Source organism: Lutra lutra, chromosome 17, assembly GCF_902655055.1.
Source record: "Lutra lutra chromosome 17, mLutLut1.2, whole genome shotgun sequence".
NCBI lineage: Eukaryota > Metazoa > Chordata > Mammalia > Carnivora > Mustelidae > Lutra > Lutra lutra.
This window is the reverse complement of record NC_062294.1, coordinates 9,368,869-9,396,770: the sequence shown is the minus strand read 5'-3', so window position 1 is coordinate 9,396,770 and position 27,902 is coordinate 9,368,869. Positions and strand designations below refer to the sequence as shown.

The following is a 27,902-nucleotide window of genomic DNA, read 5'->3' as shown; positions in this document are numbered from 1 at the left end:
CAAGCCGGTGGGACATTATTCTCACACTCACCACGGGACATCTAACAACCACCCTTCATCGAGTCTCTGTCATGTGCTCTCTCCCGGGTGAGGCACTTCATAGCCCTGCTCAGGCAATGCGAAAGCCTGGTTTTCTCCTTTTTACAGAAGAGCCATGGGAGGGCTCAGAGGGTGAAGGGACCCTCTCAGAGTGACACAGCTGATGAGCCCAGAGGCAGGTTCCTGGCACAGTTGGTTCATCTGGCTTCCAGAGCGAAAGTCTGTCTACTTTGTGGCCTGGCTTTTCTACCGCATTCAGCATCATGCGTGTTCATGACCTTTCAGGCTTTGCTTTCAGCATTGCTAGTTGCTACTTGAGGGATTAATTTCAGGATTAACCCTAATTTCTCACAGGAAGCAACACCCATGTACCTTATTGTTCTAAACAATCCCTTTTCATTCAAGACATCATTTACAGAGTTCTCAAACCAGTTTTGGGGGATCTAGCTATTTAGTAAAATACAACTTAAATGAAAACACATTGCATTTGGAATTTTTTTACAAGCCTATATGTAATTATGACTACTAATAATTATTTCATGGGGAAATGCCCTCCTGCTGTGATGTTTTGGATGCTTGGAAGTTCATAATAAGAATTGAAAACAATTAAAATTGGATATCATCGACAATATAGAAGTAAACTACCCTCTTAAAAGGCCAAACCATTTAGCATAGTTTAAAGAGGAGGGAAGGGAGGGAGGCCCATCATTCCCCAACTGTATTTAAATGAAGAACCTCTGGAACTGGGGTTCAGTACCTGTATTGTTAAGCAGTCCTCTTTAGGAGGATGCGATCTACCTCATTCACGGCCATAAGTGGATTATGGACTACGGTCCTCTCCCTCTAAGACAAGCACCTAATTTTTCCCGAAGCATGGCAACAAACCCATATGGCTGGCTGAGTAGGACGTTTACTTTCCTGTTTTCAGGATGGGGTGGATTCTCTTTTATTTAGCAGCACTGTCTGGCTGTTAGGAGTCCAGGTGAGTTCTCTACGTTTGGGACACTGATAGATGTGTCTGAGTGCCTCCTGTGCTATGCGGTTGATACTTTCCTTTCCTCCATAAGTATTTATCCAAGGCAAGTTCCGTTGTTGTATTTATGGAGGTATGGCCCGTCCCACTTTCCATCCTAAAATCTGAGGTACCTCCAGAGGCATTGTATGCAAAGAACTATAGTTGATCAGGTATCAAAATGCGTTTTATAAACAGCCACAACAAGTCCAGCAACCCAGTGCAGAGCTCTCCGAAGGCTCAAGAGGGGGCTCCCGCTTCCTCTCTTCTCTCACCTTGTTACCATTCCTGAGTTTTAGATTCTTAAAACTTGGGAAATGGAGCGTCTCGTCCTGGGGAGCAAGGAAGTTGAATAGAGCTAAAGGAGCTGGACCTGAGGTCACTGCCTACCCAACTGTTGTGTGCAGGATCAAAGGGGCCATGGCTAGGGTTGCTGGGAGGGATCAAAAGAGTTGGGGAGGTCAGCCTGCCCCACGTGTGCCAGGCCCTTACTCAATCTGCTTATCACTTAAAAGACTTCACATGTAGGGGCTGCCCATTATTGAAATGTGGGGCCCAATGAATATTCAGAAGCTCTAGCATCTACTAGAGATGGAGATAACTGATGAGGTGGGCAGAAGTGTCCTGGTCTGAGAAGAGTGGCTGGCTGATGGCCCTCCCTTGGAGTTATTATGTGACCCACTCCTGATTCCTCAGAATGTGGCTTAGACCTATTCCCCATCATAAGGGAGGAGTGACTCAACTATGTTTAGTTTGGTGAGAAACTTTGGTCCCCAAGAAAGACTTCAAGCTCATGCTTTTCTAACTTCTGCTTTTATTTGGCCTAGACTTCAGGTCTTACTAGAGACAGGTTAGGACGACATGCCCTTGGCCAGGAGGATGCAGCAGGGATCCAGCTCAGCTGCTCTCGTTTTCTCATGGGTATTTTAGTCAAGATTCCCAAGAGGTCTAGAGAAGGCAGGCTGAGTGGTCTTCAGGATACCTCCTGGGCAGATAGCCCTTGGTGGGGCAGATCATCTCCAACTGATGGCCATTGCTATAAAATATGCTTTGTTATGTCACCCTATGACCTTGGGTGAGTTTCTTAACTTCTCTAACCATGGTTTCTTCATCTGTAAAATACAAATAATTATATCTATGCCAGGAGACCTGAGTAGCTGTGAGTATTAAATGCACTGACCATGTGTCTGTGTAGTATTTAACATGTTGCTGGGGGTAGATTGAGTATTCAATTCAATTTTATCTGCTGCTATGAATAACAATAATATCAATTTCTTATTCGTACATGAAGGTGCAAGTGATACTCTCCTTAACCTCTCCAAGTGGGTCCAAGAGGAGCTGTAGGGAGGATGTTTATCAGCATGATTCAAATGGAGTTGCAATGAATTCTTTCTTTGTCTTCCTATGTCTGGACTCCTACATTTTATTAGATGTGTATTTAGTTTGTTGATTAGTATTTTCCAGTGGAGCTCATATTAGCACTCAACTGTCATTTGAAAAGCCATCTTAATTATTTATGAGATTGCTTTTTCTTTTGTATTTACAAAGAAATACACTTTGCATATATTTAGGAAAGATGATTAAGGGATCAGTCATCAGGAACAGCTAGCGATGGCTTATACCAAAATGGTTATTGAGAAAGCAGGGAGATGAGGGGTAAAAAGAAGAGATTTATTAGTCAGAGGTAATGGGATATGCATGTGTTAGGGAGAGCGCATGCCAAGTTGACTGTAACCACACAGTTTGATGCTGGCGGGACTGAAGTGTCATAATTATTCCCATCTTCGATTGAGTTGATACCGAGGCTGTTTGTCTCATTGGAGGGAAGGCATGTGGAAAGCTGACAGAATCGTGCCCTATTGCAGCGTCACTGATAAGGATTGGAAATGATGGTTTTAGTAGTATTTGCAGATATGGAGGGCTTGGTACCAATCAGTGTATTAGGCACATGGGTTTGACACTTCTTTGTGCTTTTAATGGACACCAGTACCTTATGTTTTCATGACATGCTATTAAGAGTGATGGGGTGGGATGCTGAGGAATAAATGGCTTGTGTTTTTAAGGACCACTGGAGAAATTCAGCTACTGTTAGACTCCCTCAGATGTACTCAGTGGCCTTATGATCTGGTGTAGCTTTGACATTTGTGGGAATTTCCCCTTTGAGAATAAAAGCTTAAATCCCTTCATTTGACTTTATAGGTTAGAGGCCTTCGGTATGATGCCTCCTTTCATGCAGTGTGAGTGTTGGGGGGAGGCAAGTAGCTTGTGATGCTTGCCTGAGTTGGTAACTTGGCTCGGGAAGGATGACCATCATTCAAGGCATCATGAGTTAGAGGGCTCGTCCCCATTGTTCTGAACTTTAGCTAAACGAAAAATATAAAAACTATTAATATTATTAATAGTTGTAGATTATTGGGAAAAATTCATCTTAAATCAGCTGCTAGATTGGTTCCTCATTTCTTTGCTTTAAAAATTGTTTTTATGTGTAGTATTGGATTTTCAATAAATAAAGTATGATATAAATAAGTCTGCGGGCCAGCGAGAACTATATAAACCACTTGCTTAAATCAATAAGCACATGCACACACACACAAAGGTAAAGATAAAGTTCTAGAGTTTCCTCTTAGGACACTTCCGTTTTCAAAATGTCACGTTATTATTATCCCCTGCAGATGGGGTTGGGTGTTCATATTTGTGTCTCTGTGAGGCATGTTGCTTAGCATTTAGCAATGAAATATCTATGGTATGTGTTAAACCCACTTTGCAGATGAGGCCCTGAATGCTGAGGTGAAGAGGCTTGCCTAAGCTCACCGAGCTGGGAGTTTTGGGGTGGATCTTGGGTGTGAAGCCATATTTGCCTGGCTCCGAAGCCATCTTGTAACCTAATCCAAAATTCCTGGTGTGCGTGTGTAAAAAGACCAGCCTCTGTTTTTCAAAGTCTTATCCAAAGACTGTATTCATAGAGGGTTGCGTGTTTATATGTGAATGTTTCTCTGTTCGTGATAACGAGGGTCTCTGTGACTGCCCAGGAGAGAGAGCTTCCTGGGTCCCTTTTGGTAATCTGGTGGAGGTGATGAACCTCTCCTCACCAAATCCGCTCTCCTGCCCGGACCTCCACTCCAGGTGGCATATGGAGTACTTACTGTCCTACTTGGGTTGCTTATTTGACCTGTCTTGTCACAGGCTCTGGAAGGATTCTTTACCAGATAATAAATGGTATGTTCCCTCATTGACATAATTGTTGTTAAAATATTCTGAGTTTTTAAAAGATACTCTGAGTTTTCTCTGTCTCCAGGATGCCCCAGACTTGTGCCCACTCCTATCCTTGAAGTTTTCCATTTCATTTCTCATTCTGAACGTTTTTGCCCTGACGCAGTCTTGTGTGCTGTTCATTGTTCTTTGATCATTGTCTCTGTGTGTTCATTCTGCCTTCTTTTTTCCCAGGCCCCTGGCCACCGCTCACAGTCTTGAACTGAATCTTTCAAACTTTATATCCATTGTAACCTTTGTATAATGAGGGCTGTGATTAACTATGGGGTTTTAAAGAGTGGAAGTCAGGCATAGGAGGCTAGCTCCAAACCATCACTCCCAGTCATGTGAAACCCAAAGCAGATGCATCCTTTCATTAATACGGTGTCCCCGAGTTCTTATTAAGCAATTTTGACATAGTTTGAAGAGACGGATTTCATCTTGAGATGGTGTTCAGCCAGTGGCTCAAAGGCCTGCTTCTGGCCACTAAGCATTTAGCCTCCATTACTTAAGAGGGAAAAAAACATGCTAGAGACTGTTTTTCATATTTATTATGGGGCATTTACAGAGAGTCACAGACATTGCAGTTGTTAGATTATACAGAGAGCAGAGACAGTGAAGCCTCCTGCGCAAGGACAGATGTAGAGATACGCGTAGACGGGGCAGCCTGTCTCAGAATGGGGCAGTGCACATGGTAATAGGTTAGGGTTTATTTCAAGTGTTCATTTAAAATAGACTAGTTTTAATTTATAGGGAGGCAGTGCAGTGGAGTACAGGGAGCCTCCGCTTTGGAGTCATACAGACTTGGGACTGTATCCTGGTTCCAGCACGTGCTCATTGGGTATCCTTGGGCAAATTTCGTTATGTGTTTGAATCTTGGTTTATTTACATGTGGAATGGTGCTGGTAATTGCTCTTGGTCATGGTGAAGATGAAGTGAAATAACGGACACTGTGATCTTGTGATCTGTGGTAAGAAACAAAATGTGGTCTTCCTCCCTGTTTCTGGTGTGAGCTCCTAAAAAGCCTTGGACTTTGTTAAGTGGTGGGAGCCCTGGAGGTGTCTTTTGTTTTGTGAATGAGCTGAGTTCTGGAACCCACCCAAGGATGCGGGCTGGTTTCTGGTGAAGCCCACTGTATGATCAGAGGGTTGGAACTTCCAGTCCTACTCCCTGACCTCCAGGGAGGGGAGAGGGGCTGGAGATCAAGTTTAATCATCAGTAGCCGGTGACCTAATCAACCATGCCTCTGTAATGAGGCCTCTGTGAAAACCCAAAAAGGAGAGGGTTCATAAAGCTTCTGGATTGGTGAACATGTGGTGCCCCTGGAGAGTGGTTGCCCCTACAGACGTCAAGGAAGCATTTGCCCTTTCTCACATACCTTGCCCTCTGCATCTTTCCTATTTGGCTGTGCCCAAGTTATATCATTTTGTAATGAACCTGTGACTAGTGATGTAATGGGTTCCATGAGCCACTCAGGGTCTCAGAAGGCACTTACTCTCTTGTACAGAATGTGGCACACACATGGTAAAGACTCAGGAAGTGATATCTTCAGGAGAGGCTGACTTGTTCACCGTATCCCTAAATTAAACAAATAGTCTCAGAAATCTTGTCAGAAAATGACTTAAAAAAAAAAAAAAAGATCAGAGTACTAGGACATAGCGGAGCCTATCTTCATCTTCCCATTGATGTGTCAGTTAATATTCATATGTGCTAAGGAGCAGGGGTTTCCTCCCATCCCCACGGTGTAGAGAGGTGGCCGCCCACCTCCCCGGTGCTGGTGGAACAGAGCTGGCCGGACTTCCACAGAGCCTGGGCTTGCTGATGGAGAGAAGTGGAGAAAAACCAACGCTTTGACCCATTGGGCACTCGTCCCTGCCGCTTAGTCAGCTGGGGGGTGCATATGTGACTGGCTTTTGGAGACCCTAAAAAATGAAGCCTCCCAAGTATCCCTGCTGGTTTTAGAATCTATCCATTGATTCTTTGATCCTCTTCTTCTGAGGAGGTGGAGCCTGATTCCCCTCCCCTTGATTGTGGGCTTAGTGAGAACCCTAATGAATAGCAGGTGGCCAAAATGAGGGAGTAGGACTCCCAGGGAGGGTCATAAAAGGCACGTAGCTTCTTCCTTCCTTGCTGTCCTGGATCACTGCCGCAGGGGGAGGCCAGTTGCCATGTGTTGTGAAGACACTCACACGTCCCTGTGGAGGGGCCCACGTGATGAGGAACCCAGGCCTTCCACCCAAAGCCTCCTGAGTGGGCCTTCTGGAAACCTCCAGCCTCCTCAAGCCTGCAGGTGACTTCCGCTGTCAGATTGTCAGCGACCTTGTGAAGAGCTTGCGTCAAACCCACTCAGCATTCCTGACCCATAGAAACTTGGTGAGGTAAGAAATGCTTACCGTTTTAAACCACTACGCTTCGTGGAAGTGTGTCGCGTACCAGTGGGTGACACGCACGGGGGCCATGACTTCAAGGGCAGAAGGATCTCTGGAGAGGAGCTGGACAAGTTCAGAGGTCAAGACCTGAACACTCGTCCAGTGATTGTTTCCAAATGCAGGTTCTTAGGGCGGTGTCAACTGTCCATTCACGTTATTTGACCTCTTTCTGACGTGCAGACCACTCACACAGCATCCCGGAGCAGAGACCCTCCAACTCTGGTTTGTACCCTTGCAGTGATGGGTAAGCTCCTCCCTCCCCAGGTAGCCCTCCTGTTTCTGTGCGCCTCTCAATTACAGAGTTCTCTCTCATACTGAAGGCGGCATCTTTCTCTGAGTGTCTCCTCCTCACCGGCCCTGGTCCTGTCCTCCGAGTTTCCCTGGGCTGCCTTCTCATCAGAATCCGCCTGATGCCTGCGTCTCTCAAATTCCCTAAATAATAAATCAAAAGTTATTGAAGACTTCGGGTTACTAAAAGTTGGCAGTCAGGCTGGCCCTTCTCTCCGCCCTGCAACCTCTGTACTCTTTTATCATTGGAGCCTGGGATGCGCCTGGTAAGACTTGGCAGCTGGGGAGAGCTCCGTCTGTTCCGGCATCCTTCAGCGGGCGGCAGATGCGGAGCCCAGACCCGCTTTGCCTTCCCTGGAGTTAATGAATCCGTGTGAATGAAGAGCACAGTCTCCTTTTAAATGACTGAAGAGCACTGCGCTCATTTACCCGGCGATTCTTAGAGTCTAATTGTTCCAGCTACAATGTGGTCTGTAAACTGGGTAGCTGGGAGAAACTTCAGTGCATCTTTGTAATGGCTTTGTTGTTGTTTATTGAGAGGGACTAATTAACTTTGATTATTGCACTAATATTGTGGCACTTTGACAGCCTTTCAGATTTATGACTCTGGGAAAATAAACAAATGAAATGCAGGTGCTGGAGCAGAAAGAATAAGTTATTACCGAACTTTAATTACTTGGAATGTGTAGCCAGGAGAGAATTAGTTGATGAATTACAGGATGCTTAAAATCTACATCAAAATGTAAGCAATATGAAGACAAAAATGAAGGGGGGGCGGTGGGAGGGTGCTGTTTTTTAAGGCAGGAAGGGAGAGGACATATCTCTAATGGTGTCCGTAGTGTTTCCTGGATTAAGCCTGGTGGTTTCCTATGCTGCGCAAACTTTGACGGTGCCACTCAAACCCCTTCCCTGGCCCAGCGCTGCGTCACTGCAGAGTCACCATTGAATTTGTTTGAAATGTAGATTCTTGGGCCTACCCCCAAACCTAAGGGATTAGAGTTTCTGCATGTGGGGCCCAGCAATGTGTGTTTTGCCGTCCTTGCAGGAGATTCTGATTCACACAAAGTTGAGAAGCGCCACTCTGCAGTTCTCAGGCTGTTTCACTGATCGATGGATCGATTGATTTTTTTTTTTTTAAATTATAAAAGAGCAGGGACAGATTTTTATCTTTGCTTACAAAAATTAGATGTTCTTACAACCTAGTTTGCTAATGAATCCAAAGATTTTCAGACTGTCTTTTTAAATGGTACAAATATTTATTAAGTATCTACTATGTACTTGGTATAGTGGGTGATAAAAGTTTAGAATATTGTCATTGCCATGCTCACTGGGTACTGACATGGGTTACAGTACCCATGAGCATGGTAGGAATGGTACTTTTAGGATTCGTGAAAGATGCTTTCTCCAGGAAGCAGGAGAAGGAGCTCTTGGCAGGCTTTAGTGGGCTGAGATTGGGGTGGGGGGGGCTCATTCCAGTGCAAGGAAGAGCATGAGCTGAGGGAAGGGGAGTACTCAGGTTTGGACATAGTGTTGCGGAGGAGGCCGGAAGTTGCCACTTGAAGCCAGATTGTTCAGGACTGCAGATTCTGTTCTCCCAGGAGAATGGGCTTTGTTCTCTAGGTCCTGACAGCCACTCAGGGATCCGGGTAGGCATGATGCAGGTCGACACGTGACGATGCAGTAAGATGGGTGCTCAGACTGAGATAGGGAGGGAGCATTGAGGCCGGAGACCCTGTCAGCCAAGCACTGGGTCAGCAGGGTTCAGGTGGCAGCCACGAGCTGCAAAGGAGGAGACCGATGCGTACTATACTTGCGTATTTCCTGACGTTCAAAGAATGCTTTTAAATCCATCAGCTGAGTTCCAAAGGATAAAAATGATCATCCCTTCCAATGTCTCCTGCTCTGAGAACCTTTAACCAATTGTGGGGAGGGGAATGGTCCTCATTCTTAGAAACTGTGAAAATAGTAAACATGTTTACTTATCTGCAGCCCGCTCTCAGGAGTAGGGTGATCAGACAATTTATTGTTCAAATCAGGAAATGAGCCCGAGGAGGGGTTCTTACTAATTATGCTGAGGGAGAGCAGCATAGGCAAGGAAGGAAACTGTCAAGTCTGAGCAGCCTACTTATGAGCACGTTATTACAGTGATCCACACGAGTGACGGTCACCCTGTGTGGCCGGCTTGGCTGGACTCCTTATGGAAGGGGTAGGCCCAGCTTCTGAAGGGGCCAGGTTGAGGCTCACGCTGGCCTTGGTCCCTATAGGTCTGGGTTGTCGCCTTTTAGCAGTTGTCCTTTCAAGATGCTGCTGCTGCCCCTCTCACAAAAGCTCGGCCAGCCTCCTGCCCACGACTGTCCCTGTTTCTTGGACAGTTGCAAATGTGACTGCAACTCCACATCTTCTGTTGTCAGGAAGTCTGCTAAGGTTTTATTTCAGAGACCCTCCCTTTCATTTGATTTATCCCACCGTCTGGAACCTTCCAATCCCCCCCTGTTGTGGATAGTGGTGGGTATTTGAGGAGTAGGAACACATTTCAACATCAGACTGAGCCAGACCCTTTCACAAGGCAGATCTACCCAGAATGCCATTTAGAAATAAGTAGTGGTCATTTTATAATTGCATTTGTTTGGATGGTTCACAGCTTGCCTGGACTATAAATGTGGAGAACTGAGAGCTAGTTAAGTGTGTATTTTCGGCTCTGGGTAAATTTGCATTATTGGTGGAAACGCTGGGGCACTTGGCAGTGATGTCAGTGATCTTAGTTGTATTACAGGCCTGAGCCGCCGATTATGGCGTCCGTGCAGATCTGCCAACACAGATGGTTTTGGGGAGACATCAAAGAAGAGCAAAACTAATTCTACATTACTTTCAAGTGTATGTTTTTTTTTTTTTTTTTTTTTTTTTTAAAGATTTTATTTATTTATTTGACAGACAGAGATCACAACCAGGCATAGAGGCAGGCAGAGAGAGAGAGGAAGGGAAGCAGGCTCCCCGCTGAGCAGAGAGCCCGATGCGGGACTCGATCCCAGGACCCTGAGATCATGACCCGAGCCGAAGGCAGCGGCTTAACCCACTGAGCCACCCAGGCGCCCACTTTCAAGTGTATGTTAAAAATAAAGTTCTTTGTAGTCAATGTATGACCCACTGGGTTTTGTATGGTTTTTTTAGCCATTACTTTTAGGGGATATAGTAAAGATATGAGCCACTTTATGCAAGAATAAATGTCACGAAAAATTCGGATGTGAGTTAGTGAAGCTCTTTGTCTTTTTAAGGGCAGTTATGAATTAACATCACCTTGGGCGTACTGTGTTTATAAAATGGTAGACTCTTTGGATTGGAAAGACGTGAGATGAGCCAGTTTAACTCTTTAACACTTGAGAGATGGGAAAACAGGCCTGGAGAGGGGAACTGGCCAGTCCAATATTATTTAGGCAGTTAGGCCTTCTTTGAGACATATTATCATGCTGTCTACTTACCTCTTACAAAAAAAAATTATACACACATACACACACACACACAGGTTTTTAAAAGGAGCATAGAATTGCCTGTAAGACAGAAATATAAGGACCCAACACTTAATGGTCTCTTGGATGGTTTGCTTGAGTCTCCTCCTTATTTTTATGATAATAATAATGATGACAAGGGTAGCTAGCATTGTGTGCTAGTCACTGTGAAAAACATTTGATATCCTTAATTCAGCTCATCTTTTTAGCAACCCTGTTGAGTAGCTAGTATTACAAATCCTGTTTTCAGAAGAGGATATGAGGCACAGAGAAGTTTAGGGCCTTGTGTGAGCTCACACAGCCTATAAGCAGCAGAGATGAAATGATGTAAGAAGATCGGAGCCTTCCCAGTTTTACTCTTCTTTGTGTTGCCCCAGCCTGTAGCCTGGTCAGCAGGAGGGTTTAGGGTTTAGGTGTCTTTGTGGAATGAATGACTGGGAAGGCGACCAGGCTGACAGTTGGGCCTTGCTGGTTATAACCCAAGCAGCGGCATCCCATCACTGTGGGGAGGGATGGTTTGGTTGCTTTGTTTTTGGAGACTAGACCAGCAGAAGGTGCAACCAGACATTTTTCTAAAGTACTGAGCTGTGCAAATTGATTTTCACTTTGATGTTACTATGGTGCCCTCAATTTTCAGCTGCCTTCTAGCTAGTTAAAGAAGGACTCATTGTTTATGGGATGTGGTGTTAAGCGTACTGCAAATCCAGTTCTTTGAAATTCCCAGATCCCGATTTGGGAAATCTGGGAAAGCTGGTTAACCCAGCTTCTCCAGCTGTTCTGGAGCAGTGGGAGTTGGCTGCACTGAGGACCGGCTCCTAAATCAAGTCGATTTTGAAGCATAGGAGAATGGATCATTGACATAGAGAGGTCGGCTCTGAGGGTAGTGGGCACTGTGAAAATCCAGTGCATGGATCGAGGAGACTTCTGGTCCCTCCTCGAGAGTGTGTGGGATCGAGAAAGAGAAGGCTGATCGGAAACCAGTAACTGCTTACAAATGAGGAGGCCTCTGATGATGCTGGGCTTTTGGAAGTGAACATAGGAACCTTCTCATTTCCTATTACTCAGGTCAGAATACCAGCTTGGTTTGGCTTTGCTTCTAATGTCCCTTTCCCTTTCAGTTAATAAGTAATCGTCCAGAAGCCTGTCAAGGTAAACAAATGTATACCGAAAGAGAATGAAGCAGAGAGAGATGGAGAGACAGAGACATCAGGGGGTCGGGAAACATATGGAGACATATGGACATAGGGAGAAAGACAGACACAGGCACACACAGGAGATGGGCACTGAGAGGAGGGACAGAAATTAAGGCATGAAGAGAGATGGAGAGAGATGGAGGGAGGAAGAGGGAGAGAGAGAGAGAGAGAGAAGGCGAGAGGGAGGGAGGGAGGGAGAGAGAACGCCTCTCGGGAGTGTGTCTGTGGAGCTTCTTAGTGCCAGCCTCTGCAAGATGGGTTTGATCACTGTTTTCAGCATTCTCTGATCATTTCTTGCCTAGAAAGGAGGAAATTAGAATTGTTGAGCTATGATTTGTTTTAATCAGAAAGAAATTGTCTAACATAAATCTCCGGGTGAGTGCTGGAAAAGCCCTAAAGCGGCCCGGAAAAAAATATCAATACTTTGCAAAGGAGGAATGATTGTTCCAATCCGTGGCTTAATTGACTTTAAGCCTTAATGAAGCTCAGGCCAGCTCCGCTGCACACACTTCCTGGTTGGGCTCGACAGTGGAACTGCTCTGGGAGAGGAGGAATTTAGGGTGGTTATTTGGTTCTTTGCTGTTGACGCCACTTTCTAATTGCATGGGGCTACCTAGTACCAGATAGCAAATTTTTTTATTTTTTGTATGAAGAGAGTAAATTTCTTTTTCTGACCAATACAGTAATTTATTTTATTTTTTATTTTATTTTTACTTTCTTTTTTTATTTTTTATTTTTTATAAACATAATGTATTTTTATCCCCAGGGGTACAGGTCTGTGAATCGCCAGGTTTACACACTTCACAGCACTCACCATAGCATATACCCTCCCCAGTGTCCATAACCCCACCCCCCTCTTCCAACCCCCCTCCCCAGTAATTTATTTTAAATTACAGCTTTTTCTATTGGATGCATTCATGTTAGATTTTCATTCCCCAAGTGAAGTTTCACTGATGCTGTATAATTAGATATAGATTTCTTAAAAAGATAGTATATATTTTAAATTTATAAGTGGACAAACTGTGTGTATATAAAGACTTTATTGAAGAGGAGTAGATCACTCACCTGATCAGCATGATGGATGCTGGAAAGGTTTCCTTTTGCATCGTGCATCCCTGTTCAGCTCCTTGGCACCTGCTTGGAGGGGCTCGCGAAACTCACTCACTTCATCTGTCTGAAAGGATTGATCTGTAAGATACGTTACGTGGGCATAAGCAACAGACTTGGGATCCAGGCTGCCTGAGTTCAAATTCTCTTTCTGGTGTTTACGAACCAGTCAGTCTGGTTCCTTGCAAGGAACCTGCGTGCCTCGTGTGTGCTCTCCAGGTGTTAGCAAGGATAAGAAAGATTGGGGCTCCTGTGAGGTGTGGCCTGGGCTGCCTGTCCAGGTTCATCTCTTTCCATTCTCTTCCTCGTCTCACTGTCTCAGACTCGCCATTCGTCCCAAACCCCCCAGGGTCTCTGCTTCTCAGCCTGGAGTGTTTTCCTGTGCCTGGAAGGACCTCGGCTAAGCTTGTCCGCCTGGCCAGTACCTCCACATCCTGCGAGGCCCCTCCCACGGCTGTCCTTCCCACAAAGCTTCCCCGCTCCGCTGCCCGGCCTCCCTCCCTCCGAGTCAGGTGCCGACTTCAAGCTTTAGTGATGTGGCGGAGACTAAGGAAGCAAAGGCTTCTGACTCCAGGAAGTGGACGGTCCCTGCTTTGGCTGCGCACTGCTTGTTGGCCAACGGTCTCCCTACTCAGCAGCACGCATGCCAGGCGTCTCACTAGACTCTGAGTGTGTGTAGACACAGAAGACAGTCGTCCTTGCCCTCAGGGAGTGTAGGTGTGTCTACAGACATGTAAATTAGCAACAACAACAACAACATACAGGCTTTGGTAGGTGTGTGTGTGTCTGTGGGCTGCCGGGGAGGAGAGCCAGACTAGGTTTATGGTGTGAGCTCAGTTGGCACGTGGGCAGGAGCAGACTCAAGGCCTGGGTTTCTCATCACTCTTGGATGGCGTAGGACTGGTCGGTTAAGTATGAAGGTTTTTCTTTGATTCTAGCCATCCAGTTAGTGGGTTACAAGCACAGGTTTTGGAATCATCCCAGCTTAGGTAGGAATCATAGCTGTTGTTCCCTGGTAGCATGTGATCTCAGTCAGGACCCTCCTCCGTGTACCTCTTGATTTAACTGTGGAAAATGGGATCCTGCATCCCTGAGTGCTAGGAGGCTTGTAAGGAGTAGAGAAGAGTGCCCGGCTCCCCGCCCATGCTCAGTAACATGTGCTTAGCGCTGCTTGCCGCGTGGACAGCTTCTGAATGTCACCTCCCCATGTCTTGCATGCTTTGGGTTCTAACCCATTGCGGCGTTCCTACCTTCCCCTCTTTCCGCCTGCACCTCTTGCGCCCACGTGGGGCTGGCCTCCCAAGTGCCAGACAGAGCCTGCCGGGCTAGGTTTGCTTTGTGCTCAACAAAGCTTCCCCTCTGTGGCACTGGATTTTGTAGGACAGTGACAGTTTCCAGAAACCTCTGATCCCTGAGCCAGCTGGGAGAAAATGGAATCATTCTCGGGGCTTCTCAGCTCGTATCCTAAAAGGCTGCCCAGACGCTTAGGGCAGGCTTCCACGGCTTGACATCAAGAGCTTGACATCAAGAACACTATCACGGCTCTGAAATAAAACATCCCCCGCTGCTCGTGGGAACGCCTCCTCCCCTGAGGTCGTAAGGTCCTCCAGACAGTAGAAGCCACTTCCAGTGCCTAGCGCCTCTCCCTGTGAGGATTGAGAGGAGGAGGAGCTGCCAGGACCCCAAACGTTCAGATGCCCTTCCCAGCTGGTGGTAGGATCGGTCTTTTGAAGTCTTCAGAGAAGTGGTTTCATGTTCCGATTTCGTCGAGGCTGGCTGGGAGAGGCCACGGTCTAATGCAGTGACTCACTGCATCGTTCCTCATCTTGTCACAGAAACTGACCTCATACCACCACGGTCACCTTCTCTCTAGCAAGGGCCCTCTTGTAGAAATAGTCATGAATTTGGTCACTTACACTCATCAGGGTTTTATGATTTGTGGAGGATTTATATCTGAAAGAAAATGGATGAGTTACAAATATTAAACAGCTCAGCCGGTACCCCATGATGAATCACTGGGATCTCTTTTTTCCCTTCTTCATGCTATAAACATATGGCATGAATTTTCTGCTCTCATTACAGATGCGGAGAGAAGGCAAAGACAAATATTTATATTACATTCATGTTTTACAGTAAAAACACTGTTCGGTTTGTTTATACAGTTCCACTGTTACAGTTTTTATGGTTGGTAATGAAACCACTGTAAAAGCGAGCCTGGGTTATAGCAGATGCGATAAGCCCCGATATTCGTGGAGACACCCGGGATGGAATCCTTGATGTCCCATGCATGGAGTCAACAACCGAGTTCTGTGTTAGGACAGGCCCGGTGATGCTATAATAACAGACAACCTCGAAATCTCCGGGGCTTAAAAGAACAAAGGTTTATGTCCTGCTCCAGCTCCGTTTCCATCATGAGCTGCTGGGGTAGCTGTGTCTAACAGGGGAGCTCACTCGGCCCCGAGGACCGGCAGAGAAGCCCACGCCACTGGGTGCTGTGACAGAGGAGGAGAAAGGCATGCTGTCCCTGCGCACTGCATGGCTTGCTTCTGCTCGGACGCGACGCTGTCACATAGGCTCCCATTCCAGCTTCAGGTGCAGGAGGGGTGCGCCCACCCCCCTGCGGAAGGAGGTGGAGAGCTGCAGCGTCGGAGGCCTGCCCTTGACACTCCCTTCTGTGGTTACTTCAAGCCTGTCTCTAGTTACGGCACTGATCTTCCATGTCTGAGATGACTTTGAACCCGAAGGGGACAGGCAAGGCATCAAAGACCCTCCTGCTGATTGTACCCAAACTCCTTAAAATTGGTGAGACTCTATCTTCATTTCATGATGATCTGGATAAGAAGGATCCACAAATGTTCCCAGAAAAAAATTTCAAGGCCACAAAACTTTTTCAAGTTGAGCTGTGATTTTGGCTTTCTTCCCCTTTCTCCCCTTCCCTCCCTCCCTCCCTCTCTTTTGTTCTTAATAGCCTCCTGTCTGAAAGCTCATCAGTAGACCGAGCTCCTTCAAGATCTCATCGCCCTCCGGCGGTGTATCCTGACACCGCTAAGTAGGCCACAGATTGCTGGTGGTAACCATTCGTTTAAAGGAAATAAAAAGCTTTAATTATGACAACAGTCCAAGTGAGTTTTATTTTTATTTTTTAAAGATTTGTTTATCTTTGAGAGAGAGAGATGGGGGATGGAGGAGTGATAGGGGAAGAGAGAAACTCAAGCAGACTCTGTGCCAAGCATGGAGCCTGCCACGGGGCTCTATCTCAGACCCTGAGGTCACGCTGTGAGGCAAAACCAAGAGTCAGATGCTCAGCAGACTGAACGCAGGTGCCCTGAAAATGGCCCGGGTGACATTTAACGGCAACATAAAGGTGGTATCGAGAGCCGAGCTGTCCCCTATGGTAGCCACTGGGCCCATGTGGCAGTTGAGTGTCTGGCACAGATCGAAATGATTTGTAAGTATAAAATAAAATACCTATCAGATTTTGAAGACTTAGTGTAAAAAATGTAGAATATTAGCATTTTTTATATTGCTTTCATGCTGAAATGATATTTTAGATATATGAGGTTAAATAAGAGTTAATTTCATCTGTTTCTTTTTACCTTTTTTGGGATATGGCTTCTAGAAAATTTAAATTACACATGGGGCCTGCATTATTTCTACTGAAGAGCACTGATCTAAAGGGCAAGCATGAGGGAGAAAAACGAAGTAGGATCTTACTCTCAGATCACTAATTGCTAGAACTCAGTTTAATCTGGCAATTTATATCCTTTGACCTGTTGGCATTTTCTACTAGATTTAGTTTTTTAAAAAACCCTTTTAATTCAAAATAATTTTGGGCTGTCAGAAAGTTGCAAAGACTAGTACCAAGAGTTTCTGGTTATCCCTCACCCAGCTTCCCCAAATAATAACATCTGATCCAGCCCTGGTGCCATAATCCCATCCGGGAAACCCACATTGGTACAGTGCCAGAAACAGATTTCATTCTGGCATGTCCTCATTTGTGTGTGTATCTGTAGTTCTATGAAGTGTTATCCCACACATATAATCGTATATTCATATTTGTGTACCAACCACTCACTATTAGGATACCAAACTATTCTATCACTGCAAAGAAGCACCTTTCGTTTTTATTCTTTGAGTTACTTCTTAACCAGGGCTGCTACTGAGGGTAAAACTTCAAGGTAGTTTAGTAGCAAAAGATGTTCTTGGCCCCTAGGTCTGTTCATTTGTCTGCTTATCCCATCCTTATAGCATGTGGCCGAGTTATGCCAAGCTTTACAGGAGGTCCTGGGCAGACACAACGAAGAAAAACCTGCTCTCAGGGAACCCGTGGTCTTTGGAGAACTACTTTCACCAGAAGGTGAGACATGTCATCATAGAATTGGTGCCTTGACCTGCGGAAGACAGAAGATTACCCCCAGCTCTCTCTGCCAGGCCTCAGCACTTAATGTCTCTTGCCCCTCCTTTACTGCGCTTTATCCAGGGTGCTTACATTCCTCCAAGTTTTCAAGGAGAAAGGAACACCATTCCCCTCAACAGGCATTTTGTGTGATGTAGCCAAGCCAGGTATTCTGTGAAATTTGCACTGGATCTAACTCCCACAATTACAATGTTGCTTTTTGTTTTGATTTTTTTTTTTTTTTTTGGTAGAGCCTCAGAAATTACATTAGAAAACTTTGGAAATAGCTGTGTGTGTGTGTGTGTGTGTGTGTTGGGGAAACTTTTTTTTTGTTTTTTGTTTGTTTATTATTTTATTATTTTTTAATTTTTTATAAACATATATTTTTATCCCCAGGGGTACAGGTCTGTGAATCACCAGGTTTACACACTTCACAGCACTCACCATAGCACATACCCTCCCCAATGTCCATAACCCCACCCCCCTTTCTCCCAACCCCCTTCCCCCCAGCAACCCTCAGTTTGTTTTGTGAGATTAAGAGTCACTTATGGTTTGTCTCCCTCCCAATCCCATTTTGTTTCATTTATTCTTCTCCTACCCCCTTAACCCCCCATGTTGCATCTCCTCTCCCTCATATCAGGGAGATCCTATGATAGTTGTCTTTCTCCCATTGACTTATTTCACTAAGCATGATACCCTGTAGTTCCATCCACGTCATCGCAAATGGCAAGATTTCATTTCTTTTGATGGCTGCATAGTATTCCATTGTGTATATATACCACATCTTCTTTATCCATTCATCTGTTGATGGACATCTAGGTTCTTTCCATAGTTTGGCTATTGTGGACATTGCTGCTATAAACATTCGGGTGCATGTGCCCCTTTGGATCACTACGTTTGTATCTTTAGGGTAAATACCCAGCAGTGCAATTGCTGGGTCATAGGGTAGTTCTATTTTCAACATTTTGAGGAACCTCCATGCTGTTTTCCAGAGTGGTTGCACCAGCTTGCATTCCCACCAACAGTGTAGGAGGGTTCCCCTTTCTCCGCATCCTTGCCAGCATCTGTCATTTCCTGACTTGTTAATTTTAGCCATTCTGACTGGTGTGAGGTGATGTCTCATTGTGGTTTTGATTTGTATTTCCCTGATGGCGAGTGATATGGAGCACTTTTTCATGTGTCTGTTGGCCATCTGGATGTCTTTGCAGAAATGTCTGTTCATGTCTTCTGCCCATTTCTTGATTGGATTATTTGTTCTTTGGGTGTTGAGTTTGCTAAGTTCTTTATAGATTTTGGACACTAGCCCTTTATCTGATATGTCGTTTGCAAATATCTTCTCCCATTCTGTCAGTTGTCTTTTGGTTTTGTTAACTGTTTCCTTTGCTGTGCAAAAGCTTTTGATCTTGATGAAATCCCAATAGTTCATTTTTGCCCTCGCTTCCCTTGCCTTTGGCAATGTTCCTAGGAAGATGTTGCTGTGGCTGAGGTCGAAGAGGTTGCTGCCTGTGTTTTCCTCAAGGATTTTGATGGATTCCTTTCTCACATTGAGGTCCTTCATCCATTTTGAGTCTATTTTCGTGTGTGGTATAAGGAAATGGTCCAATTTCATTTTTCTGCATGTGGCTGTCCAATTTTCCCAACATCATTTATTAAAGAGGCTGTCTTTTTTCCATTGGACATTCTTTCCTGCTTTGTCGAAGATGAGTTGACCATAGAGTTGAGGGTCTATTTCTGGGCTCTCTATTCTGTTCCATTGATCTATGTGTCTGTTTTTGTGCCAGTACCATGCAGTCTTGATGGTGACAGCTTTGTAATAGAGCTTGAAGTCCGGAATTGCGATGCCACCAACTTTGGCTTTCTTTTTCAATATTTTGGGAAACCTTTTTAAATGAAAAGGTTGACTAGGTTTTTGTTCCTATGGCTATTTAAAGTAGGCTTTCTTGATACGGGTATTTGTGTGCTAGGTCTATATCTATTTCTTGTTAAGGTGGAGGACAGTGCTTCCTAATTTTTAACAAGCTAGGAGGCCATGGAGAAGCACCTCTCTGTGTTTTCTCCGGGTTCAAAAACCCAGGGACCAGAGCCCTACATAAATCTCCTCTATGTCCCTTTCCATTTTCCCACATCATTTTTATTTTTTATTTTATTTATTTATTTATTTATTTTTTTTTTTTTTTGGTTCCCCCCTCCCCCTCTGGGTGGTTGCACGGACTGCAGCAGCAAAGACTGGAACAGGCACCGCCGCCGGGGCTGTAGCTACTGTTGCTCTTGCTGATGCTGTAGCTCCCGCTGCTCCTGCCGCGGCCGCTGCAGCCGCTTCTCCCCCTCCTCCTAGTGCCTCCCACATCATTTTTAAACATATTGTCCAGCTGCAGACACAGTATTCCTTGGTTTTACTTTGCCCGAACAAAGCAGGAGCATTATGTCCACCAGTTCTGTGGGTGATACGTCAGCATGGCGTGTTTTATATGTGATTAATCCAGGAGTATGTTTTCCCATCCTGCCGAAGGATGGAATCTTATTTGCAATGTTTGTTTTCCACTTTAGGATCTGTAGTGACTTTGGAAATCTTAGACTGATGAAAAGTAGTTTTAAACATACACTTAGTGGCCATGAGAGTCCCGAGATGATGGACAAGAAATCTAATTTCCTTGAGCCTCAGTCTCTACATGTGTGAATTAAAGAGACTTATAGTGATGTTTATCATATGATTTGTTGTGTTGGTACATGGACATCCAATATTTGGTGCAGTATGAGGCACACTGGTGACGTTCAGTAAGCTGCATTTTTGTCCACATGATTATCGTGTAGTTATAATAAAGCTCTGGAAAGCCTCGAAGCGTGGGACCTGCCATGTATGGGTATTCAGTGAATGCTTGACTTTCATGTCCTATCACCTGTTTACTGAATGAGTGAGTGAATGAATGAATGCACTGGAATTCTGCAGCCTCACTCACTTTCTTCTTGGAGATTGAAGGAAACTCTAAAAACCCTAATAGGTAATACAGAACCAAATCAGAAGATGAATAAACTAGTGTACAGAAGCTAGATGAATTTTTGTTATTTCCCTTCTGATTTCATTTTTTCCATCGAGGTCTTCATTTTTGTATGACGTGAATGAATACACTTGAATAGCTTCTTTGGTGGGTGCGAGTGGGTTTCAGGGATGGGTGTTTCCCGGGCATTTCAGACCTCCTAGGGCTTCCATTTCCATTAAGCATTATGGATACATTCCAAGAGTTCAATTAATATAACATCTCTTCATTCATTGTAATTCCTCACCAGTGTTATGAGAACTTGGGAGTGTTTAGTTTCTTATTCGGTTGATTAAAAGGTACTTTCTATGGTTTTCCAACTAGCTGTTTTCCATGGAATTTATTACTTGTCAATGAATGTTAAATCAATACTGCTAAAGTAACCAAAGTGGTGAGAAGAGCTTTCATCCAAACATAGAAGACTAGTTTGCTTGCCTCAGTTGGGAAAAATAAGGTTTTCAGACTACAGATTGGAGTAATAGGGTCATATTTGAAAAATCCCAGAGTAGCAGGAGTATTATTTGGAAGTTTTGAGGAGCTAAATTTAGAAAACATTAACAGCAATACTTTATAGAGAGGGCAGTAAACTACGGCCCATTATGATACTGTCCAGGCTGAAAGGTTATTGGCTTACAGAGGGGTACCAAAAGATCTATAGATCTTAAAATCCCTAACGGATAATGGGTGTGTTGGTGTGTGTGTGGGTGTGTTGGTGTGTGTGTGTGTATGTGGGGGGAGGCATGTCTTTTGAAATCATGTAAATTATTTTTCTTGGGGCCATTGGAGAAAATGGAACCTACATTTGATGAAGTGTGGCACATCTTCTGTTTTGATTCCATGCTTGGCTAACCATGAAGATTAGATTAGATCCTGCTATAAAACTACTTTGGAGGGATGGGAGGGAGGTGGAGAGTGTCAGAGAAGGAGAGCAGGGTGAGGGGGCGGGAAGAATTTGGAGGGGCAGGCAGAGGTGAGGTCGGTACCAGAGTTCCTGATAGTGCTGTTAAGGTTCGCATTTGATTCAAGTTGTGGCCGAGAGGGAGCAGCTCATCTGCAGGACGGAGTTGCAGGAGGCAGGTTTGGAGCTGAGTTATGCCAGGAACAGGAATGAGCTTGGGTTCTTAGGCCAGGATTTGTTAGATTCCAGAGGCAAGTTTTGACATGTTCTTGGGAAAGATCTTTAGGGCTTCAGCAAATGTGTGCTGCGGGGCCTCCTGGGAATCCCCGCCTCTGGTAGCCCAGCCCCCGTGATTTTGCTCTTCACCCCTGCTTACCGGTAGTCATCGACACTTTTGCTCTTCTGATGATGCCGCGCAGAGGGTCCCCCGTCTCCGTCCTCTTCTCCAACCGTGCAAGTTCATGATGAAAATGTGTGTGTCGCTGCTATAGTGCTGCTCATTTGTCCATTTTCACAGCCTTGGGAAGAGGGTCAGAAGTAGAGCCATACACAGAGCATGTAAAATAGGATGACAGCCCTTAAGTGTACTTTTTGAGAAAGAGAAGGGATGGAGTAGTTAGTGGGAAAACCAGTGGCTGACATAATAACAAACCCTCTTACCTCTCTGCAGCAGCGCCCTCCGAGGCCACGGCTTCCCCGCTGTGGCAGCTGTGGTCTTGTCCCGCACCTCCTCCCACCCGCATTAGCAGCAGCTCCCTGGGTGACTGTGGAAATAAAGCTGTTGGTAACGTTTTGCACGAACTATTTTGGACCGGTTATGGTACATACAACAAAGTAGTTTGTGTCAGGATGGGCACTTGGCTTAACCAGACCAGTCAGTAGTCAGTGGAGAAGATGGGGTCTTCTCTGAGGCACTGGGAGCTAGAAGGATGTTCCTGTGGGCCTCTAGCAACCATGTTTCCAGCCACGAGGAGGCAGAGTAAGAAGGGCGAAGGCAAGGAGAAGTGGGAGAGAACAAAAGAGGACCTTTGTCTGCTTCACCCCTGGCCTTGTCATTCTGGAGCTGATAAGCCCCCTTTGTGTGTGAGCTAGTGTTGGCTGGGTTTCTATCACTTGCAACCAGATCACTCCTATCTGGTCCACCTGGTCACTTTCTGCCATCCAGGGACTGCGTAGCAGGTCTCTAACTCTCAGTTTCTCCCCCTGTCAACCTCGCAAGGCTGTAGCTCGTGTCCGTTCCAGTCAATTCTGTTCTACAAATATAGTAGGAGGTGGAGTTGGGCCCCATTTAGAGTGATTCAGCTCGGGTCCTGCATCCTTTTGGTGTCTGCCTGTGATCACACTGTTACTACATGGGGAAAGCATATTGAATTTGGGTCACAATCGCTTGGTTTGAATCCCATTAAATAAATCCCATCTCAGCTTCTGAGTGGATGACCAACCTGAGCCAGGTAATTCATTCCTGAGATGACACTGCGTACTTCATGGGTCGTGAAGTGGCTGTGCTAACGATGGGGCATTCTGGACACAGTGCCTTCCCCGTCACAGGTTCATATACTTCAGTTCCTTCTGTGTTGGCCCTCTAAACTCCACTTGGTATTGACTTGGAACCCAGGCCATCAGGAATCTGATAATCACATGACTTCCTCAAGGCCTTCACTTTTGTCTAGAGCCTCTGGTCTTAAATGTCCGAACACTAACGATGAATACCAGCTTCAGGCTTACTTGTTTCCTTTTCTACTCCCTTTTAAAAGATGAAATTGGAATAAAATATATTTTATGTGCTCACTTCTGAACCCCTGTGGTGAGGACTAGATGGGATGAGATTGTGCTGCCGGACCACGGGGTCATCCCATCAAGACTAGTGCCACCAGCCACATGGCACCTTAGGAAAGGTGAATTGAATTCACTAGCTTGGGTGATCTTCTTCTGGTCACAGATAGGGAATGTAGAAAAATATTCTCCTTCCAATCGAAAATAGCAGAATAATGAGTTTCTAATATATGTATTTGAGCTTTGAACAAAATGCTCCAAAAACATATCAGATGGTCTCAATATTTTAGAAATTTCCATTTTAAAAACTCGGAAACCTGTTTTTTACACATTATATATAATATCCCACATAAATACGTTCATTCCATTTTATTCCTTTCAGTCTCTCTTTTTTTCTCCTGTACATGATTGCTGTTTTTATAGCTACAGTTTGGTGGAATTAACACGGATTTCCTACATGGGGCAGGTTGTGGATGGGGATTACATACAGCAAGGCGGGTTCTTGATCCTTGGAAGGGATGCCTATCTGAGGCCGGATTTGAGGGTGGCATTTCAGAGTAGTACAGGGAAGACTAGAAAGTGCAGCTGTGTGAAAAAATGAATTGGAATGAGGACCGGAGTGGTTCTCAGAATTTCCAGGATATTTGACCACAGGAGCAACATAGCTGGGAAATGATGGAATGCTTGTGCTTGGAATATTTTTAATTAATTCGCTTTGGTTGTATTGAAAGTAGGACACAGAGAACAACAATTTGGTAAGGAATAGTCCACAGTTATAGGGAGGATAACAAAGATGAGGCTATCTATTTGTCCTTTAGGGCACTTTAGTTAACCTGTTTTTGTTTCTTCGTATGGAGAAGGAGAATAAGGGACAGCTGGGTGGCTCAGCTGCTTAGGCATCTGCCTTCAGCTCAGGTCATGATCCCAGGGTCTGGGATCAAGTTCTGCATTGGGCTCTCTACTCAGCAGGGAGCCTGCTTCTCCCTCTGCCTGCTGTGCCCTCTGTACTCTCGGGCTCTCTCTCCCTCCCTTTTTGGTTCTCTCTCTCTCTCTCTCTCTCTGGTAAATAAATAAATAAAATCTTTAAAAAATACATAAAAGGGTAATAAAAATAAGTCCCATGTCCCTGGGTTTTTGTGAGAAAATAGTGGGTATTCATAGCAACTTAGAACAGTATGTGGTACATAGTAAACACTTTGTAATATTACTGGTCTTTTGCTTTTTTCTTTTTAAAGATTTTATTTTTTTGACAAAGAGCATAAGCAGGGGGAGCAGCAGACAGAGGGAAAGGGAGAATCAGGCTCCCCTCAGAGCAGGGAGCCTGATGTGGGGCTCAATCCCAGGGTACCATGGCCTTTTGTTGTTTTCAACCAGTGACCATTTGTTACTTTAAAGCTCTTATTATTGATAGTGGTCAAAATGTTCTTTTCCTTGCCCATGTTGTGGCAATAACTATTAAAAAAAAAAACTTTTATCCATTAGATGAGAATTTATTATGGCCCTAGTGCTGCTATAGTTGAATATGACGAATTCTGTGACTTACACCAGTATGATTTGAATCTTGTGGTAGAAATCTAATTGGCAAGGATAGTGTCTGAGTCAGCCTTTGCTGCTGTAACAAGCAATTCCAAAATTTTCAAGGGTCTGATGAAAACAAATGTGTATTTCTTTGCTCATGACACATGAGGGCTGAGGTTGGCTGTGATTCTGCTGTCTTAGCTGGGCTTCCCTGGGCTGTTTCTTACAACTTCTCATTCCAGGACCTAGCTTGCAGGAGAAGTCACTAGGGCCATGCTGTCCTCACGACAGAGGACAAAGCTAAAGGTACTTTTGCTTAGACCCTGACGTAGCTTATGTCTGCTTCATGTTCCAGTAGCTGCATCAAGTCTCATGGCGGAGACCGACATCCGTGGGGCTGGAAGGTGTATTACACCTTCAAGAAAGCATAGCAAAGGCAAGGAGGGAACACTAATTGTGAATCCAAAATACAGTACACCAAATATGATTTTCCTAACACTGGTACCATTTATCTTTCCTAAAATACTGCTTCACCAAGTTGATTATCCTTTCACTTTAAACTTTTTAGCAGTTACAACTTAAATGCACACATGCCGAAGGAAGGAAGGAAGTGAGGGAGGGAGGGAGGGAGGGAGGAAGGAAGATCTGAAAGAGTAAGGAACATATTGACCAGTCTTGTTCTGAGAATGAAACCAGTGGTCTTTGCAGTGACCAGCATCCCATTAACCTAGCAATAAAGGCCTAAGTAGGAAATACCAGCTCATAGTCCTTGAAAGAAGCATCCAAATTTATGGCCTTTCCCAGACTTCCCTCATCGTGGCTGTTTTCCCTCTAGATGCCTTAGTCAATCAGTAATTAATTTGAAATCCAAAGTTTCATTAAGTGTTATTGAGTTCCCTCACACTGACGTTTGTAGTGCTATATTTCTTTAAAATCACAAACCATTTTTCATACTGTCATTTGCATATTTTAACAGAAAAGATTGCAGTTCTGGTATAAATGACCCAGTTTTCTGGATGTATTTACTTGGATGTCATAAACTTATTATCCCTCTCTTCCACTTCATTGCTTTCTGCTTTTCTCAGGTATTTTGAAATCATATTTAAAACATCATTGCAGCCTCTGAATTCAGTCTAAAGTATAAATAAATTTCACCTGGTGACTATTTTCAAAACAGCCCCAAGTGGTGGTCTTCTGTGGCTGCAGCATCATGACGCGTCTTGTGAAAAATACCAGTGTTTGGAGGATGCCAAGAGCTGGGCGTGAAGTAGTGGCAATATCACAGGGGATTTGCGTGAATACAGTTGCTTAAATGAAGAGGGGGGCAGTCTTAGCCAAAAATAATTTGTTTTATTTTGTTGTCGTAATTTTTGGAGGGTCGAATGAGAGTGGAAGATGCACCTTTTTAAAATATACGTTTGAAAACCAACCTGCTGCCCCTTTTAAGTCCACGAGCTTTGTGACCTTGATCTTCTGCAGATGGGTTTACTATAGCTGCTTAAAAATGCTGGAAGACATGGCAAGAATTAGCTGGGACTGAGTAGTGGCTCTGGCAGGGAGGCCGTCCCTTCAGCCCCCACTCTGCTACTCCGTGATTGCTGCTCCTGCCTGGTTCTACCCTCACTCCTGAGCCTCTTAGACTCCCTTCTCTTTCATTCTTGGGACTTACAATGTGCTAATATTTTATGTAATCTTCTCATGTGTCGTTTTATTGGTTCTTGACTGCCTCTCCCCAGTAGAACGTGCATTTGCGTGGAGGACAAATTTTTGCAAATTGCAGGCCCTATTTAATAAAATTTGTTGATGGAATAAGTGAATTGGGGTTGTTACCTGGCTGACATCTGCACTTAGAGCATTTTCTGCTTTCTGTTAACTAAAGATACTGCTGAATATTCCCCCACCCAGGTCCACAGACCCATCAAGCTATCCTGTGCCCCAGTACCTTGGTATGTGCCGTCAGTTCACCTGCAGGGCTCCATCCTTCTGTTGTTCAGACCCTGTTCCTCTTTCTGTTCCTTGACCATTATGCCATACATGAAACTTTTCCCAGGGCCTGCAGACTGACTGGAACTCACCCCTTTATTAAGCCTGACAGGTTCCCCCATGTCACAGTTTTACCAAAGAATGCCTGAACTCCTTGAGGAAAAGGGATGTGACTGATCATCTCTGTGACCCAGCTCCTGGTTCCCCTCCCACTGGTCCGTAGGGGATGACTAAATGGCCTCCAGATGAATTCAGGTATGTCAGCTGCTGAATGGTCGTGACCACTGGCCACCTTCTAGCAATTTCCACATGTTACAGTTGGGAATGATATGAGAAAAAAAACTGAATTCCATTCCAGATCAGCTTTTGGTTTTTTGGTTTTGTTTTGTTTTGTTTTTTATTTTTTTAAAGATTTTATTTATTTATTCAACAGACAGAGATCACAAGCAGGCAGAGAGAGAGGTGGAAGCAGGCTCCCCGCTGAGCAGAGAGCCCGATGTGGGGCTCGATCCCAGGGCCCTGAGATCATGACCTGAGCCGAAGGCAGAGGCTTTAACCCACTGAGACACCCGGGCGCCCCCCAGATCAGCTCTTGAATTTGTTTCCTCACTTCCTGTGTCTTGTGCCCAGGAATGGAAGACGTGAACCAAAAAAAGATAGACGTATCTATTATTCTAACATTCCAGTTTCCTTTTGTTAGACAAAGAGCAGAGATCTGTGTTTTATCTCAGATGGTCACCTTTGCCCTATTCAGAGCACTTTTTGGCAGGAGAAGATCATTTATTGTAAGGGCATAGAAAATCTTAGAATACTCTATCTTAAAAAAAGTTTAACCAGATGATTGTACCTTTTAGCCATATCTACGATTAATTTGAATGTATTATAAGCTGGTTAAAATATTCCATTAATGAAAAAGGTAGGCCTTGCTATGGTAAATACACTACTAAGTGTTTATAGTACATTTCATATTTTACATGATTTCCTTTATAATTCTGCTTATCTTTTCATTCTAATTCCCTGAAGGACATATAAAGGAACCCCTAAAGAGAGTAATTACTGTTGTACTCTTTAACCAAGGCTCCTTTTGCAAAGAGAAATCTGAGCTGCTTTTTAAAGAAGGCCGTTTTTAAATAAAAATGCAAATAAGCTACTTTGTAACCACATTAATTACCCACCTAGCCTCTTATTACCATGTTTGTATTGTTTGCAAATACTATTTACAGTCGTGTGGAAATTAACATTACTGGTCCTGAGGAAAGATTGTAGTGGGGAGGTTGTGCTTTGGAACCAATTAGGGCGAACCTTGTCTGCACCGAGACTCTGGGGAAAAAACACAGCCTTGCAATGTCAAATAATAGCATTAGCTCTGACTGCATAGGCAGAGCGCTGTAATTATATTATTGGCCCTATTTTGCTTCTGCAATGAATTTCATTGCCTGCATTGTAAAATCAGCAGGCAGCAAAGTTTCTGCTAATGAT

General features: G+C 44.6%; 1 protein-coding gene across 29 annotated transcripts in view; it reads left to right on the top strand.

Annotated features, from left to right (window-relative positions):
* The window catches only part of WWOX (WW domain containing oxidoreductase), a 944,020-nt gene that overhangs the window by 60,437 nt on the left and 855,681 nt on the right, over window positions 1–27,902 (top strand). The window contains exon 6 of one of the 29 annotated variants that reach the window (XM_047710194.1): window positions 25,526–25,642. The exons of 24 other annotated variants lie outside the window; for them this stretch is intronic. In XM_047710194.1, the coding sequence (XP_047566150.1) occupies window positions 25,526–25,534 (9 nt within the window). In that variant the 3' untranslated portion in view covers window positions 25,535–25,642. Of the gene's footprint in view, window positions 1–6,993; window positions 7,063–14,982; window positions 15,178–15,218; window positions 15,264–15,788; window positions 15,816–25,525; window positions 25,643–27,902 lie in introns of those variants that run through there. 4 more of the 29 variants (XM_047710193.1, XM_047710188.1, XM_047710187.1 and 1 more) reach the window with 4 other exon arrangements.